This window comes from Canis lupus, chromosome 1 (assembly GCF_011100685.1).
Source record: "Canis lupus familiaris isolate Mischka breed German Shepherd chromosome 1, alternate assembly UU_Cfam_GSD_1.0, whole genome shotgun sequence".
Classification (NCBI taxonomy): Eukaryota; Metazoa; Chordata; class Mammalia; order Carnivora; family Canidae; genus Canis; species Canis lupus.
In genome coordinates, this window is record NC_049222.1 from 99,418,250 (window position 1) to 99,436,476 (window position 18,227).

Consider the following 18,227-nt stretch of genomic DNA (forward strand, 5'->3'; position numbering starts at 1 on the left):
CCACAGTGCCCCACGCGGCGCGGCGCGCACTACGGCTGCGCGGCGGCGGCCCGGGCGCCGTCGGGCTGGGCGGCGGCGGCGGCGGCGGCAGCAGCGGCGGCAGGGGTCGAGAACCCGGCCTGAGCTTCGCCGGCAGCAGCGCTAGCCGGCCGCTGGCCACCATGTCGGCGCCGTCGGAGGAGGAGGAGTACGCTCGGCTGGTGATGGAGGCGCAGCCCGAGTGGCTGCGTGCCGAAGTGAAGCGGCTGTCGCACGAGCTGGCCGAGACCACGCGCGAAAAGATCCAGGCGGCCGAGTACGGGCTGGCGGTGCTGGAGGAGAAGCACCAGCTCAAGCTGCAGTTCGAGGAGCTCGAGGTGGACTACGAGGCTATCCGCGGCGAGATGGAGCAGCTCAAGGAGGTGAGGCGGCCGGGCCGGGACCCCCCCCCCCCTTCCCCGCCGAGCGGAGCCCCAACCCCGGGCCGGGCCGACCCCGGCCAGCCCTGCAGCCCCCCGGGGCATGGTGGACGGGCCTCGGCGGGCAGGGGCTGCGGGCGGGGCCGTGTGTGCTGCGGCTACAGGCCTCGGCACGGGGGGTGGGAGTGTGGGGGCGTGGGCTGCAGGCAGGGCCGCGGCGGGGGGAGGCCAGGGCTGGACCCGGTGGCCTGGGGGCAGGGCCGCGGCAGGCTGGCCTCCGGTGTGGTCGTCCACGACGGCCGGGATCCCCCGGTCCCCCCTGGGCGCAGCTCCGCCACGGCCCCCCGGTTACCTCTCCCGCCTACTTCCTGCCTCGGCTGCCTTGGCTGCCGTCCCAGGGCCGGCGACAGCTCGGTGGGTATTTATCCGCGGAGGAGCCTGTGTCTCCGCTGTCATTTCGGCCCCGGGCTGAGGCGGGACCCCAGGCTGTCCGTGAGCCCCTGGGGAGAGCTGGGCCAGCCTTCATGAAGTCGTTCTGGTGACTTGAACGGCGGGGCTCTCCGGGGTCTCCCCGCTTTGCAGCCCTCTGGAGCGGGGAGAAGTTGCTTTGTGGGCGGAGCATCCAGGTTTGGATCCAGGCCCAGCTCCTTGCTGGTGTTGATTGTGAGCTGGAGCCTTGGCTTCTCCTGCTACAGCATTGCACCCCCCCCCCCCCCAGCATCCAGAGTTGGTCTGAGGATTGTATGGTTGAAAAGGCGGGGCCCCTTCCCCACCTGACACTTCCCTTTTCCATGTGGCCTTTGGTCCTCGGTCTTGGGGTCCAGCACTCTTGCTGCCTCGCTGATGCCCACCTCCTGCCATGTCTGCTCCCAGGGGCCTCAGGTAGGCGCCTGTCCTATCCAGAGCCTCCCTGGTTCACTGAGGACACTGGTAGGATCCCCTTCTGAGAGCGAGGAGGAGAGCGTGTTTGCACAGGTGCTTGGATCTGTGCAAGGCAGAGCAGGTGTTGGGTTATTAGTATCAGGAAGCTGACTGACAGTGGGGCAGGGGACCCATGGCCTGTCACCTGTCAGCAGGTCTTGGTGCCTCCTCCGAGCCAGGTTTGGCTGACACTTTGTCTGCCAGAGGGGTGGCACCGGCCCTCCCACAAAGGCTCCATGGTAGTGGGGTGAGGGGACGCACCTGCAGTGGAGGGGGGCAGAGGGCTGTGAGAAGGTGGAGCAGGAGCACCTTGGGCCCTCCCCTCCCCCAGCCTGCTGAGCACCTCCCCACCCCCGCCCAGCCCCAAGCACAGTCCCTGTCTGTGTTCACAAGTTCACATTCATGTCCACTCAAAGAATGGACGGGGACGGACTGCAGCAGAGAACCAGTCCCCACGTGGGGGCCCTTCCGTCGTCAGCTCCTTGCTGTGACAGACACAAGTGTTTGACCAGCGCAGGAATGTTGGCTCTGTTTCGTGGGGTGTGTCTGGAGGGTGGGTCCCGGGGGAGGGGGGGTGTGGGAGGATGGTGTGCCAGTCTCCACATGCGCTCGTCCAGCACCTGCCTGCTTCCCTGGACGTCCCCTCCTAGCTGCTGCACGAGTGGGGCCCTGGGTCTCGGACACATGGCTCTACTGGCCTGCCCCTGTTCCCTCCCTCATCCCCCTGCTGTAGGTGAGGGGCACACCGAGCAGCCTAAATCCTGGCAGAAGCCCAGGAAGGCGCATCAGAGTGAGGCATGATGCGGGAAACTCAGCCGGGTCCCTCTCAGCTGTGCCAGCGCAGCCTCTCCTCAGTCAGTTTCATTGTAGTCGGGTCTGGCCTGGATTAACTCTTATTTTAAAAATTAAGATTTAAGGAGACAAATTTTGTTGAGTCTTTTTTTTTTTTTATCTTGTAGAGAGGTGAGCTTTTTTTGTTCTTTTAAAACAATTTCTGGAACTAAAGTTGTTTCAGTCACTGACAAATTGTATTTCAAACAGAGGTGTTTGTGCTCTTGCAGGTGGTCCCGTCTGGGGGGAGGGGAGCAGGCTGGTTGCTCACAGGTGAGTGACTTTGTGCTGGGGCTCAGGACAGGGAGGGGGCCATGTGGTGGCCGTGCAGCCTCTGTAACCTGGCAAGTGTGTGTCCTGACACCATGGTGTGTACGTGTGTATGTGTAGTGGGCCGGTACCTGCTGGCCCTTTGGGCCTAAGCATTTTGCTCGTGATTGAATGTGTCCTGATAAGGCCCAGGCCACCCTGAGTCCAACTGTCCCCTCCCTACTCTAGGGAGAGAGAACCAGTGGCCTGTGGTCAGCCGTGTGGTCAGCCATGTGTTTCCTGTCCTGAGTGGCCGTGTCCTCACCTCACTCTATCTGCCCTGCTGTGGACAAGGGGGCTGTTGTGCTGGGCTCAGGCAGGTACCCCAGGGGTGTGGGGGCTGGAGAGTGGGCCTCAGGCCAGGGCCCCAGGTGAATGTAGTCTCAGGGCAGGAGGGTGGGGTGTGGATACCCTCGCTGCCTTGGGGGCCACCCTGGGATCTCGTGTGTGCCATGTACTTGGGGCCCAGGATGCAGCAGGTGGAATTGGTGAGCTGTGGTTTGTCACGGGCTGGGCACGGTGCCCAGCATACAGTAAGTGCTTACTTAGTGCTTGCCATGCAGCATTGTCAGCTCCTTCCCTCCACTTCCCTTGGGCCTGCTGTCCCCATGGTCCCGTGTCCTGGGCGGCAGAGCCTGCTGCTGCCTGTGGCCCAGGGCCTGGCTTAGCCTGCCCTCAACCTCCACAGCCCTCCGCCTCCCACCCTGGAGGCCTGGGTGCTTCCCTCTGGACTCGCCTGAGCCTGCCTCCCCGAGTCCCTCTGGTCCTGCTGAGCTGAAGGGCCAGGGTGGAGCTGGTGGGGGCAGCTGCTGTCTCCGGCACTCAACTCCTTCCTTCTCTGTCTGCTCTCAGCGGATGGTGACAGTGAAGTGACGCCTAGGATGGGGTCCTCGGCACAGGGTTGCATTGGGCTCTTTGCTGGGAAGCTATGGATGTGGGTTGGATTCATCCGACGGAGGAGGATGCTGGGAACGCCTCCCTGTGCCCTACAGGCGGCTACAGCCCCCACACCAGCCCTTGGGGCCACCACCTCGTCATGTCCATCCTACAGCTGGGGAAACCAAGGCACAGAGTTGAGTTTTGCTCAGGGCTGTGAGCCTGTGTGACTGGTCCCTGTTCCTGCTGAGGACGGGGTGGTTAGAGGCCTCGTTGGGTGTTTGCATGGGGATCAGAGGAGCCCTGACTTGGCTGAAGCCTGTGGGGATGTTCTAGAGGGTGGAGCAGAGGCCTTGGGCTGGAGTCTTCTGGGGGACCCATGCCCTCCAGTGCTGGCTGCCTGGGGGTATGCGGGGTCCCTGGGGGTGCTGGCTGCCCTGCCCACGGGAGGCACTGGGTGTCCGAGGACAGGGACCACTCGGCCCTTGTGGCTGCGCTGCTAGATGTACCCACCTTGCTGCTTATGGAGCTGTGTCGAGCAGGAATTGGAGAGCAAACTGAAGGGCCCTCCCGTTGCCCTAAGTGCCAGGGTCCTGCGTGGCCCTCATGGCCCCTCCTGTCCCATCTGGTGGCTTGTGTGACAGAGCCACTTCCCAAGAGGAGGGGTGGGCAGGAGCCTCAGGGCTATGGCCCCAGCAGCGGGAGGTGCTGAAGTGACGTGGGCCCAGCGTCTGCCTGGCTTCAGGAGGGGTGGACCGGAGAGCCGGGTGCCCCTCACCCACGTCTCTGCCTGCCAGGCGGGGCAGGTTCCTGTGGTCCGGGCAGGGAGCCGGCACCCCTGGAGGGCACGGGTAGGTGCACATGGGCTTGCTGGGCATCCTGGCCCTTCCTGTGAGGCAGGAGGACCTTCTGTCCTGTTCGTGAATCGCTTCTCCACATTGGTGCACCAGGTGACGTGCTGCTGCACGCATTGGGGTGCAGAGAGACTTGCTTCTCCTTAGTACTGTGGAGTGCCTGGTGGGCAGGGGCCACCAGGGGCTTGCAGGCTCTGCCCTGAGGGGGACCAGCGCCGCGTTGCTCAGGCAGGTGGCGGCAGGGAGGTCTGGGGCCCGGCCTCCTTTGTAGACCATAAATCACTGTGAGCCAAGCGGGCGCAGGATAGGCAGTGTGTGCTGGGGCGTGGGGTGGCAGTCGTGGGAGGAGAGAAGCTGGGCCCATCACGGCTGTGGAGGCCCCGCAGTGTCACGCTTGGGCTGTGGGCAAGCAGGCTTCGCTGTCGTGCAGAGCCCTGGTTTCCGCCAGTTCGGAGGACGCTGTGCACTTCCACTCCTGGCGCTGTGTCCATGGACTCGGTCGTGGTGAAGGCAGTTGTCTGCCTCGTGCCCCTGCTGCAGAGGACATCCCGGGCAGAGCCCGGGCAGAGGGATGCATGCGGCTCGCCCTCGGGGTCTCTTGCCTGCGGCTCCGGCTCCAACAGCCTCTTCCTGGGCCTAGCTTCTCTGGAAGGAGGAACTCTTTTTTAATAAAATGTAAGTTAAATGTTTGATAGCCCTCAGGTAAATCTTCACACCTGGCAACATTAACAGCCCCTTAGCATCATCACAATCCCCTCAGGTGCAGTCAGTGGTGGGACTTCCTGTATGGCCCTGAGATGTTGTGGTGCCGGCGCCCTGCTGGTGTCAGGAGCCAAGCAGGGTCCTCTGGATGCCCGTCCTGGGGCCCCCAACTGCCTCCCGTCTCCCTGGAGCCCCACGCTTGTCTTTCTGTTCCTTTTTCTTCTTTACAAAATTGGCAGGACTGTGCCCTCAGCCAGCGCTGGCCTGGCTCGCTGGGCAGTTGTGGCCTGTCCGGCACGTTCGTCAGACTGGCCTTGTGCACCCCACCTGCCCGCCAGTGCTCATGAGCACCCAGGGTGTGCCCTGACTGATGCACAGAGATGCCAGCTCCCTGTAACCCAGCACAGTGGGGCCATGCTTGTCCCCATTCCACGGGTGTGGGCCTGTGGTGGGGGAGCCCACAGCCCAGCTGTATGTCAGCCAAGCTTGATGTGACCCCCCACGGTCCCCTCCCTAGGCCTCAGTCTCCTTGTTTGAGGTCAGCGCATCCCTGAAGTCCTGGCAGTCATGGCGTGGGGAGGGCCCTGGGACCTGTCGTGTGCTGCCTGGGGTTCCCTGGGCCCTCCTCTCTCCTTCCCCCTCGCACCCCAGCCCATATGTCCTACCGGAGTCCTGCTTGTTCAGCCACCTGGGGGTCCCCCAAAGGTCCTAGTACTGTGACCCGGGGTGCTCAGAGGGAATGTCGGCCCTGGACGGAGCAGGGCTGAGCCAGGCAGGCTGTGTGCTGTCCCCCTGGCACTTGCTGCAGAGACTTACCCAGATTAGGGAGGGCAGCCCCCCAGAAGTCCCCAAGCCAGTTCTCATCAACACCCATGTCCCTTTACCATCGTGGCCAGCGTGGTGACACAGTCCGTTCTGCGACAACAACCTGCTTTGAAAATGCGAATTTGTTCCAGAAATGGGTGATGTTTGAGGAACAGTAGGGGCTGGTGGGAGTTCAGCCTTCGCTCATGTGCAGTCTTGTCCCCGGAAAACAGCAGCTGTCCTTTTCCTGCTGCAGGACCCAATGTGGGGTCCCACGGGACAGACCTCACTTATCCTCAGACTCTTCCTGGTTGGGTAGTTCCTCAGGCTTCCTTTGTTTGTGGTGACCTTGACAGCTTTGAGGGATGCCAGGCAGGTGTTTTGCTGGATGTCCCTCAGCTGGGATTTCTCATGGTTGGGATGGGGTGATGGGTTTCTGGGAGGAGGGCTGCAGGAGTGAGGTGCTCTTCTCACCCCATGCCTGGCTGGGGGTGTCAAGTCTCCACAGCCAGGGCGCCCCCCCCCCCTTCCAGAGCCCTCCTGGCCGGAAGCTTCTACATATCTGAGTGGGAGACCCGTCTCTTCCCATTCATTTAGGGACCCGTTTCCTGGTTTATATTGCTGTTGGCCCACAGGTACTTTGTGATGTTTGTGTTATGATCCAGTAGCTGCTCTACTTTGTTTTTTTTTTTTTTTTTTTTTTTTTTTATGATAGTCACACAGAGAGAGAGAGAGAGGCAGAGACACAGGCAGAGAGAGAAGCAGGCTCCATGCACCGGGAGCCCGATGTGGGATTCGATCCCGGGTCTTCAGGATCGCGCCTTGGGCCAAAGGCAGGCGTTAAACCGCTGTGCCACCCAGGGATCCCTGCTCTACTTTGTTGTCCACTTGTTCAGCTTCGGCCCCTGGCACTCTCCCGTCTGTCCTGCACCCGGTGGACGTACTCATGGTCGTGATTGTTCCGTTGCTCCGTCCCTCCCTCCTTCTCTCTGGTTCTGCAAGGTGCTCCAGTCCTGGGTGCTGGTGCTGGGTGCTGCTGACCTGGAGCACAATGCCTCTATGCCTTTGGTCCTCTACACTCTGCTTATTGCCAAGTCAGTTGCTTGAGCCAGCACCGTGTCCCCTGTCCCCTTCGGTGAGATGGCTTCATCCATCTGAAGTACAGGTAGATTGTTTAAGCACGTTCTGCATTCCTTCCCAGAGTCCCCCAACCTTCTAAATGATATTTTAAAGTTTGCACACATTTTTTCCATGGATGTAACCACAGTTTGTTTATCCATTGAAGCCGGGCATCTTGGTCACTTCCAGTTTTGCACGATTACTGGCTGGCAAAGCTGCTGTAATCGTCCGTGTGCAGGTGTTTGGGTCAACACCTGGGCATGTAGTTGCTGTGTGGAATATGCTCAGTTGTGCAGGAGACCACCAGTCTCCTCGGAATGGCTGTGCCAGCCAGTGTCCCACAGCCTGACTGCACGTGCCTGCTGTTCTGCATCCTCACCAGCGCTGGGCATCGTCAGTGCTCCAGGGTTTAGCCACTCCAGTAAGCGCGAGTTGCATCTTACTGCCACTTCCCTGATGACACCAGATGCGCAGCAGCGTGTCGCAGGCTTGTTGGCCATCTGTGTGTCCCTGGTAAGGTATAGCTCTCATTTTTTGCTATTTTGAAAACTGAGTTGTTTCTTACTGTTTAAGGACACAAGTCCTCGTTTGCAGGTCATTTCTCCCAGTCTGCAGCTGGTCTTTTTTTCTCTCAAAACCACGTCTGGAGTGGTTTTAATTTTTGTGTCCTTTTGCTTTTGTGGGTTGTGCTCTCAGTGCTAAGATTTGCATCACTAAACCCAAGATCACACCGACTCCTCTGCTGCATTTTTCTCTGGAAGCTCTGAGGTTTGCCTTTTATGTTTAGGTCAGGCCCAGACTTGCTTTTTTGCGTGGGGTCTCTGATTATTGAAGAGACTAGACTGATTTTTGCTCTGTTGTGTTTCCTGTGCTCCTCTGCAAGGTCCAATCGCCATGGATGGGCCTATTCAGTTGCTCCGTTGTGTCCATCGATCTGTGCAGTTATCTCACTGTCTTGATTGTGTGTTACTGGTTTTATCAGGTGTCCATCCTTTAGAGTGTCCCCTGAGCCGTGGGGATGTGTGTGTGCCTCTGCATGCCCCGGTCTTCAGCTCATGAGGTTGCTCATGGTCTCTTGTCGGTTTAGGGTAATCCTTTATTAGATCTTGACAGAAAGCAAGAGAATGCACGTGGTTATAAAGCAAAATAACCAGCACCTCTCTGTGTCCTTGTGCCCTTGTCTTTGAAGGCTGCCACAGGACAGCGTCTTCATGGGATTTTCCTTCCCTTTGGGTCCCACTCAGTGAGAGTTGACTTTACTCCTGATAAACCAGCCCAGTGATCAGCTTACTAGCCTGTGCACTTGACCCAGGCAGTAGTTGGGAAGAATGTGGAGTAGCCAGTGGCTGGACCTGACACCTGTTCCTCCAGGTGTCCCACGGGCTACTTGCCCCACGGGCTGCTCGCTCTCTCCAGAAGGGTGACATACACACACCTGTTGGGGTTTGGTGCCACCGCTGTCATTCATGTGGCCACCACCCCCTGGAAACCTCTTTCCAGCCCATTAGGCCCCTAGGTCTGGCCCCTCCTTGGGTGCCGGTGCCGGGCTCCACCCTGAGCCTGCTCCTCATCTTCACTGGCCTTGAGACAGGTCTTCAGGAACGCCCTGCATTTATGGTTAGCCCAGGCGGGGCTCGCACATGCTCTGGCTGCCCAGCACACATCTTTCCCTGTGCTCTGTGGAGTGCCTCACTTCCACACTCACGGTTGTGATTATTCCGTTGCTCCGTCCCTCCTTCCTTCTCTCTGGTGCTACAGGGTGCTCCAGTCCTGGGTGCTGGTGCTGGGTGCTGCTGACCTGGAGCACAATGCCTCGATGCTTTTGGTCCTCTACACTCTGCTTATTGCCAAGTCAGTTGCTTGAGCCAGCACCGTGTCCCCTGTCCCCTTCGGTGAGGTGGCTTCATCCATCTGAAGTACAGGTAGATTGTTTAAGCACGTTCTGCATTCCTTCCAAGGGTCCCCCAACCTTCTAAATGATATTTTAAAGTTTGCACACATTTTTCCATGGATGTAGCCACAGTTTGTTCATCCATTGAAGCCGGGCATCTTGGTCACTTCTAGTTTTGCACGATTACTGGCTGGCAAAGCTGCTGTAATCGTCTGTGTGCAGGTGTTTGGGTCAAGCACCTGTGCTTGCACCAGCTCAGGTCTGGAATGCCTCCCTATTTTTAGGACCTAGTTGTGGCCATGGATCTTGGAGAAGCCAGAGGAGCAGGGCAGTGGGCTGAAGTTGGGGTGGCTGCTGCATGTGAGCCATGCTGGTGCTGTTGTCACAGGCTGTACAATGGTCCCCAGCATCTTGGAGGGTGAGGGTGGCTCGTGTGCATGTATGTGTGTCACAGCACAGGAGGGCCCTGCCAGCCTTACCCCTCTGCCCAGTCCCAAGGTGTGTGGCATGGAGGGTGAGGCTGTGTCCCCATGTGGAGCAGTGTCCTCTCTCCTTAGGCGTGGGAGCCCCTCGTGGCCAGTGATCCTGCATTGGTTCCTTGGGGGCACCTGGGGCCAACCCTGCCGGTGACCATGACAGAGAGCCAGGTGTGGGGGGTACTCACCCCTGAGGCCTACTGTGTCCCTCTGGCCAAAGCCGTAGACCATCTGTCCCAAGGTTGCAGAACCCTGGGTCCCGAGGTGGAAGCTCTGCCCACTGGCTGACCCTGTGGCTTGCTGGGTGTCCCTTGTACATGGGGCTCATCATGGAGATGCTCAGATTCCCAGTGCAGACTGCTCTCCTGGTATTTCTAGGCCAAGCCGTCCTGGGGGCTTGGGGCAGATGGCCACTGGACCACTGCCCTTCCTGCCATGGCTGCAAGCTGTTGAATGAGGTTTGTGTTGGGCGCCCAGCTGCTGCAGGAACACAGGGGCTTGTCCCCTGGCGCTAGGACTGGCCTCTAGGTCCCCGGGTGGTAGAGCCAGGGTCCCAGGGGACCGTCGCCAGCCCTGGGGCTCAGCTGGCCAGGAGCCTGCCTGCTGACACTGAGGCAATTAGGGTGTAATCTTCTCTAAATGCACCCGATTCTGGCTAAATCCCTCCCGCCCAGGAGTGGATTCCCAGTGTTCTAAAAGCAGCTTAATGTTTGGACGCTGCCCAGGGCAGCTGGGGTGCGTGGTTGGCGATGGGACAAATGTGGGCGGGTTGGGGGTGACATCCATCCGAGGCAGCCACGTTCTGTTCCCATGTGGGTGTCTGTCCTCAGTCTGGTTTGTCTGACCCCCACAACCAGTGTATGGGTGCTCCAAGGGAGAACTGAGGCCAGAAGCGACCCAGTGGGAGGATGGGTTGATGGGGGCAGATGTCACACATGGACTGCCTGGGATGGGAGGGGTCCCTGGTCAGCCAGGCAGAGTTTGTGTGAGTGTGCATACAGCCCCCCCCCCCCCCCCCGCCCTCCAGCTGCCCTGGAACCCACAGTAGACTGTAACAGGCCCCTCACCAGCCATCCCAGCTGACCTGCTAGCACCTGTCTATTCACTGGCCTGTAGTCCCCACCCACCCACCCACTTCTGGTATGGGCCCCCCACCCCGCAGTGTCCCCATGTCTAACCTGTTCTTCATCCGTAGGCATTTACTGAGCATCTGCCACTTGCCAGGCACGGGCGCCCTGACCCCACCGAGGAGGTACTGCCGGGCACAGGTGCCCTGACCTCACCGGGGGGGGGTGCCCACCAGCCGCTGGGCATGGGCGCCCTGATCCCACCGAGGGGGTGCCCACCAGCTGCCGGGCACGGGCACCCTGACCCCACTGAGGTGGTGCCCACTAGCCACTGGGCACGGGTGCCCTGGGCCCACTGGTGTTTGTGTTCCCGTAGGCCAGGTCTCCCTCCCTCCTACCCAGCCCACACGGTGTATGTGGGGGTTTGGGTGCCCCCTCCCCAGCTATGTCCTCTGTGACCTGGAATGTTAAGAGTGCTGGCCTTAGGCTGCTGTTGGACTGGAAGGTCCCAGGGTGGGGCTCACTGCACTTGAGCCCTGCCCTCACCCCAGCCGCCACATAGACCCTGCTGATACCCTGGCTCTGAGAGGTGGCTAGTGGGGACCCTGCAAGGGTGTCACAGGCCTCTGGGTTCTGTCCTTGTATGGGAGCTTGGCCCCCCCTTCTGTTGTTTCTCTCTCTGGGGCTCCCGGAAGCTGCTCAGGCTGGCTGTCTGGTCTCCCACTTGTTGGGATTCACTAAATGCTTCTTCCAGTGGTGGACTGCATTAGTCAGGGTCTGATCTCCCTCTGATCTCATAGGATGGAAGAGTCCAGAGCGACTCTAGCTGCTGTCCACAAGATTGTGTCCTGTAAGCCATCTTGTTTCTGACATTGGTGTGTAGCTCACCTGTGAGGAGACAGAGTAGTTTGTGTTCCCATGGCTGCCCCGGCAGGAGGGTCACCAGCGGGGGCCATCCACCCTGCCTGGCCCCAGCAGCCCTGCTGGCCCTTGGCAGGGTTAGCTTGTCTGTCCACTGTGGGCTTTCTGCCTGAGCAAGGTGCCAGGTAGTTATCAGGGCCACCAGCACCTGCCCCTGGGGGTGTCGGAGTCACTGGTGTGCCAGGTTCTCTGCACCTGTGCTCTTACCTCTTCCAATAGACTACACAGATAGCCCCACCTGGTCCCCTGGGACCAGGCCCTCCTCAGGCTCTGCTGCTTCCATGACCCAGCGCCTGGGTGCAGGGCTGTGTGCTAGGAGGAGATAATCTCCTCCTGAGAAGTGGGGCTGAGGACCAGTGTGACCAGCCCCAGCCAGATCTGGGGATTAATGGTCGCTGCCCTGGAGAACTGCAGCATTCCAGGCCCAAGCCCCTGAGATGGGAAGGGCCACCTAGCAGGTGAGCCTGCACCTGTGAATGCATGTTTCTGGCTCCCCAAGTGATTTGAGTCAAGGCTATCATCGGGGCCAGGTGATGGTTGTGCCTTCCCAGGCAGTGCCACCTGGGACATGACAGGGAGTCAGTTGCTCTGAGTCTGCTTCCCCCCCCCCCCCCCCCCCCCCCCCCCCCCGTGCAAGGAGGTGTTTCCCATGAGATAGAAGCTGATGGGCCCCCGTTGGCACAGACTGTGAGGTGCTCAGGCTCCCAGGCCTCTCCATCTGTGGCAGCTCCTTCCTAGACAGAAGCTGGAAGGGAGCAGAGCCACTGTGCTGAGCGGGGCTGGGGGCAGGGCTTTGGAGCCACCCTGTTCCAGGTGCTACGTGAGCACCATGTCCTTGGGCCTCCCTCGGGGATGTCTGTCCTGGACGCTTACTGGCTGCAGTACTTTTCTTGGCCCCTGCCCCAAGCCTTTGTCGCCTGGCCATTCGGAGGCAGTCCTTTATGAAGAGCCTGTTGGGGACCCTCACCAAGGTTTCTGTAACGTGTCTGCCTTTCTCTTACTGATGCATTGGAGTTTGTAGTGGTCTGGGTACAGGTCCTCCTGTCATCGGGCCGTGAGTGGTTCTGATGCTGGCACAGAGGGAGGAGCGGCCAAGGGTTGAGGTGGCCCAGTGGTCCCCTGCCGTGGACAGCTGAGGCCTCCTCCCCTGGGGCCTTACTTTCTTCCTCCAAAAAGACATGAGGTGGAATCCTCCTGAGGACTTTGAGACTGGTGTTAAGGGAGATGATATGGCAAAGGCATGTTAGTGAGGACTGGTGGCCAGTGTTGTCAGTGTTTGGGTCTTTAACAGGAGGGGCCCTCACGCCCATGGGACAGTGCATCAAAGACCGAGGCAAGTGTTGATGATGATGTGGGGACATCAGAACCTACCCTTGGCTGGTGGAAAGTGGTATGGTGAGACAGCCTTGGCAGACAGTGTGGCGGTTCCCTGGGGCGTTAAACACAGAGTTAGCGTTGCTCCTATGTGTGTACCCATGAACACAGACGCCGCGTGAGTGTTAACAGCCACATCATCCCAGGCAGCCCCGAGGTGAAGCGCTGGTACCCGCCCCTCGTGCACCATCCTTGGAACGTGATGCCCCGTGAGAGGCAGGGTACAGGGGTCATGTCGGGTAAAGTTTGCCCTCCGTGAGAGGTCCTGAATGGGCAAACCTGCGGACACAGAAAGGACACTGGTGGTTTTGGAGTTGGGGCAGGGGAGCTAGGGGGTGACCGCTAGTGGGTGAGGAGAGCGTGGAAGTCATGTTGGTGGTGGCTGCACCCCTCGGGGAATATACTGAAATACCCGGAATCATACCCATTGACAGAGTAAGTATGATGGTACATGGATCATACCTTTCAGTCGTCTTAGGAGGCACAGGGGAGTCCTGCTTGCTAACGGTCAGCGTAAAGTTCACCATGCTCTACAGTGACCCCGGATGGTCGGGGCAGCTTCCTCCAGTCTCATGGAGGTGCTGCCTGTGGCGTGGTGCATGCTCCCCATGACCCTGTGGCACTCACACCTCTCATCAGAGTTGTCCTTTCCTACGACTAAGTCTTGTGTTTCTAGGTGAAGTAGCATCCAAGGGTTAAGGTTTTCTGCTGTTGGAATTATACATCAATTGTCCCTGTTAGGTGCTCCTCAGCAGTTTACCTGGGGAGGGTTGGGGATTTCCTGGGGCTGCTCCTCCGTGCGCTTCCAAAGTAAAGCCATCCACTTGCATCCTTGCCTCTCTGACCCAGGACAGATTCCCTGGCCTTGTCCTTTTTAGGGCCAGGACCCCAGGGCCTGTCCACTATCTTTACATCTTCCCCGGGTGGACTTACCTCGGCTCAGGTGCTCGTGTTAGGATGTAAAGACAGTGACCACGTGCATTCTTGCAGAGGTTTGCTGGAGACGCCACCAATCGTACTGAGTGTGCCTTCGTGCGGCTGCTCTCTAATTTCCCTTTCGCACGTCAGTTTGGCTGTGGCAGGAATGTCTGTAGCTCACCTTGCATTGCACTGCATGGCCGACTTCTAGCAGGCTTGCTGAAGCTGACCCTTCAGGTAGCCCATCTGTGTCTTTGTAACTGAATGGTGTTGATGCCGCTGGATTGGCGCTCCCAGGGCAGGTCGATGTGTCCTTGGGCCCCCAGTGGGGGAGGGTGGGAGCTCCTGTAGGAGTTCTGGCGTGCTCACCGAGCTCTGGGTGACCGCCCCCTGTCCCCCTCATGCTGGTAGTGGCTGTGGCCGTGGACACAAGGCTCGGGATGCAGCCCTGGCCCTGCCCTGGTGAGCATACCCTCCTGAGGTGCACAGGGCAGGCGGGGGCACTGGCCTCTGGTTGCCTGATTCAGAGGCAGGTGCCCCACGTAGGCCACCACCCTGGGTAAGACCGTCTCCAGGTGGACAAAATACACCAGCCCACTTGCTTTTGCTTTTTTATTGTGCTTTGAGCCTTTGTTGTGACACCTCCCTTGAGATGGGTCTGTTTACCTTATTGAGTCTGTGTTTGTGTTTATCCTTACAGAGTATTTTTAGTGTATCCCCCTCCCACAGCACAGTGCTGCTCGGGTGGCGATCCCCATGTGCTGAGAGGATACATTTCCTGCTATTTGTCCTATAGGCCCTCTTGGGTATGAATATTATTGAAGAGATCAGTTTTTAAGTGTTTGGGTTCTGTCTCCTCACACAGACCTGTTTCTGGGCCCCACGTACATATGTGAGAAACCAGGGGCCGGCCTCCATGGGCCAGGGTGGTGGCCAGCTCATGGTCGCTCCCTTTGGGGGACAGACTGCGTGGCTACTGCAGAGCAGAATGCCCTCCAGGGCCCCGGGGACTGGCTGACCACACGCGTGGGGCGGTCCCTTGTGGGGCTGCTCTTCTAGCTTCACGAGGCCTCTTGCACCGGCATGGTTCCCAGCTGCCCCAGCGCTGGGTCAGACATGTCGCACGGGCCCAGGGTGCAGCGAGCACCCCCTGTACTGATCCCCACTCCCCTGTCGGCCAGGTGCTGGGGTTGGCCATGGCTGAGGGGGAGCTTCTTGTCCAGGGCTCCTCCCAGTTAGCTGAGTCCTGCCTCTGGGCTTATTCCTAACGCATCCCTGACCCTAGAGCCCTCCCGCTCCAAACCTGACCGATGCACAGCCTTGCCCAGGCTGGACTTGGGGACAGACCTTCTACGTACGCTTCTAAGTCTTGTATAACAAGCCACACAAGTGGCTGCGGGTGATGAGCTGCTGGCTTAGACCAGGGGTCAGCAGACTACATCTTGAGGCCACATCATGCCGTTCAGCCTGGACTGGCAAGAGAGTTTACAGCTCTGTGCCATTTGTGGCTGCTGTTGCCCCACAGGATGGAGTTGGGAGCCGTTGCCGCAGCCCCCGGGCCTGTGTGGTGGTGATTTCATGTGTCCCTTTGGCTGAGGGACATCCAGCTGCTGGGAAACATCAATTTTGGGTGTGTCTCTGGAAGGGATGAGCTTGGATTCAGTGTGGGCGGCAGCGGAACAGGAATGGGCGGGGTGGTCCGGTTTCTGCCCTCCGGCCTCCTAGGCCTTCAGCCTGCAGACAGCACTGGGACAGACAGACCCTACCTGCAGTAGGTCCCTGCTCTGGAGCTACAGGTGTTCCCTGGGGGCCTGGCAAGCACAGATCTGGTGCCCAGAGTGCAAAGCAGCTTGGGGTCTCTTCCTGCTTGCCCCCACATCCCCACCCTCCCATCCTTGTCCCCTACACCCTGCGGGCAGCCAACTCTCCACGCCCATCGGGGTCGCTGACCGTGTGTGGACCTGGGGCTCAGAGACCCTCCAAGCCCTCCCTCTAGTGCCCGTGGACCCAGGGCAGTGACCCCAGCTTCCGTTTTGGTGCAGCTTTGCCTACAGAACCAGGCTTGGGCAGGGGTGGCTGGCAGGGCTGCAGCAACCCCCCCTCCCTCCCAGGGCCAGGCTGCTTGTCCCCTGCTCAGGAGAAGCGCTTGGCCCTTGTCTGTGCATCTCAGCCACACTAGGTTGTGGGGGCCCAGTGGGGGCCAAGGGTCTGGAGCCTCCTGTGTGCCAGCGGGGACCGATGGAGGATCACACGCCCCTCGTGGTCACTGCCCGCCCAGCCTGTGAAGAGGCTGTGGCATGCTGGGCCTGCGGTGGTTGCGTACCAGGCAGGTGAGGACGGTGTGGGGAGGGCCTGCCCCTTGCTATCCCACATCCCCTGGGCCCTGGTCCTCCCACAACCCTGCGCCACCGTCCAGCCCCCTGGGGAAGGTACTCCCCGCTGCTAAAGTCTCATGGCCCCTGGGGATTGCCCTGCCCGACATGTGCTCCTGCTGCCGCCCCCCCCCCCCCACTGCCCCTGCCCCAGGAACCCCTCCTTGCCTGGCAAGCCCAGCCTCCCCTGCCACATGTGGCCCTGAGTACAGGTGTGTGTGCTGTGTCCACATGGCAAGGATGAACGTGTGTACAGCTGCCCGTGACCTCACGCCTGGGTGTGCCCGGCCACGCTGGAGCTCGCCTGGCCCGGGCACTTCAGGACTGTGGGCAGGGTGTGCCCCTCTGGGAACATCACCCCAGCACGGCTTTGGGTACCTCCAAGCCCAGACGTGCATCCTGCGGTCCAGGAAGGCATCAGCTTTCTTCCTCATAGCAGCCAGGGAAGTTTGGGGCGTTCAGTGAACACTGGCCTGAGAGGAGCAAGGCAGGGCAGGACGAGCACGCCCACAGCCTCACATGCCGTCAGGGTGCACACTGCTGCTCCGAGCACTTCCTGGGGGGGGAAGCAGGTTTCCAGGTGGTGCTGGGTGTTGGGGCATGCTTTGATCAGCAGAGATTCAGGTGGTGGGAGCGGGACAGGGGCATGGCCTTCACCTCAGATTCCCGGCCTCTGGCCTGTGAGCTGAGCAGTGAGCACAGGGATGGGGCCTCCTAGCTGGGGTAGGACACCTGGGGTAAACAGCTGGAGGGGTGTCGCTGACGGAGAGGGGCCGGCATGGATCCGACGCCCTCCCCATGCTGCTTCAGGAGGATTGGCAGGTATCACAGGCCTTCCTGCGGGACGCTCAGTCTGCACACCGTTGTCGCTGCTCTTGGATGATGACCTGGGGTGGACGGCTGTGCCTCATATCAGGTGTCTGCATACCCCTTGAAGAAGCTGCCAGGTTTCCTGCCTGTCCATACCCTGGCAGCAGGGTGGCATGTGCCGGCCTCAGTGGGGGGCAGGTGTCTTCATCCCCAAGTTCCTGGAGTATGAGAGGCATCTCCCCAGTCACTGTCCTCTGAGCATCTCGTGCCCTCCTTTCCCACACATGTGTCTTTCTACAGGAAACATCTGTTCAGTTCTTTTGCTCGTATTTTATGGGGTAGTTTCTCTTACTCAGTTTTGAGAGCTCTTATATTTTGGAAAGAAGTCCTTTATCAGATTGTGATTTGTGTAGATTTTCTTTCAGTCTGTGTCTTGTCTTTGCATTGTCCTTTTAAAAAAAAATGAAGAGTTCTGGAGACATATTGTACAGCAGTGTGAATGTCATCAACACTACTGGACTGTACACTTAAAAATGGTGAGGATGGTAAATAAAGAACTTAAGGAAAACTCAATACAGTTAGCTTTTTTTTTTTTTTTTTTTTATTAGCTTTTTTAAAATTGCTTTTTGTAGGGGGATCCCTGGGTGGCTTAGCGGGTTAGCGCCTGCCTTTGGCCCAGGGCGTGATCCTGGAGTCCCGGGATCGAGTCCCGCGTTGGGCTCCTGGCATGGAGCCTGCTTCTCCCTCCTCATGTGTCTCTGCCTCTCTCTCTTTCTCTCTCTATGTCTATCATCAATCAATCAATCAATCAATCTTTTTAAAAAATTGCTTTCTTTTGTTTTTTAACCTCTGCCTATTTCAAAGCTCTTTGCCTTTGGTAACCACTAATCCATTCTCTGTATCTATGAGCATGGCTCTTGGTTTTTTTCAGATGCCACATAGAGGAGAGATCATGTAGTATTTCTGTCTGATTTACTTCACTTCACCTAATGCCCTCTAGATTATCTGTTTCTTCTTGAGCAGACTCAGTGGTTTGTCTTTTAAAGAATTTGTCCATTTCAACTAAGTCGTCAAAGTTATTAGTGTAAAGGTGTTAATAATATTCCCCTATTAGTTTTAGTGTTTGTAGTGCTGTCACCATTCATTCTTGGTATCCATCATCTGCCCCCAACCCTCATTAGGCTGGGTAGTTTATCAATTTGACTGACCTTTTCAATGAACTTGCTTTTGATTTCATTGATTTTCTTTATCTTTTTTTCTATATCACTGATTTCTACTCTGGTCTTTTTTTTTTAATATTTAATTTATTTATTCATGAGAGACACAGAGAGAGGCAGAGATAAGGCAGAGGGAGAAGCAGGCTCCCTGCGGGGAGCCTGATGAGGGACTCGATCCCAGGACCCCGGGGTCATGCCCTGAGCCAAAGGCAGATGCTCTACCGCTGAGCCACCTGAGTGTCCCCTACTTTGGCCTTTTTTTCTTCGAATTACATTTGCTCTTCTTCTAGAGTTTTATTTTTATTTTTACTTTTAATTGGGAGGAAATAGAGCACAAGTCATAAGTGTGAAATTTCATAAGCTGAAC

General features: G+C 58.5%; 1 protein-coding gene across 2 annotated transcripts in view; it reads left to right on the forward strand.

Moving 5' to 3' along the window:
* Positions 1 to 56: 56 nt before the first annotated feature.
* Positions 57 to 18,227, forward strand: part of BICD2 (BICD cargo adaptor 2) — a 39,067-nt gene continuing 20,896 nt past the window's right edge. For both annotated transcript variants that reach the window (XM_038527392.1, XM_038527393.1), the window contains exon 1: positions 57 to 401. In XM_038527392.1, the coding sequence (XP_038383320.1) occupies positions 162 to 401 (240 nt within the window). In that variant the 5' untranslated portion in view covers positions 57 to 161. The remainder of the gene's footprint in view (positions 402 to 18,227) is intronic.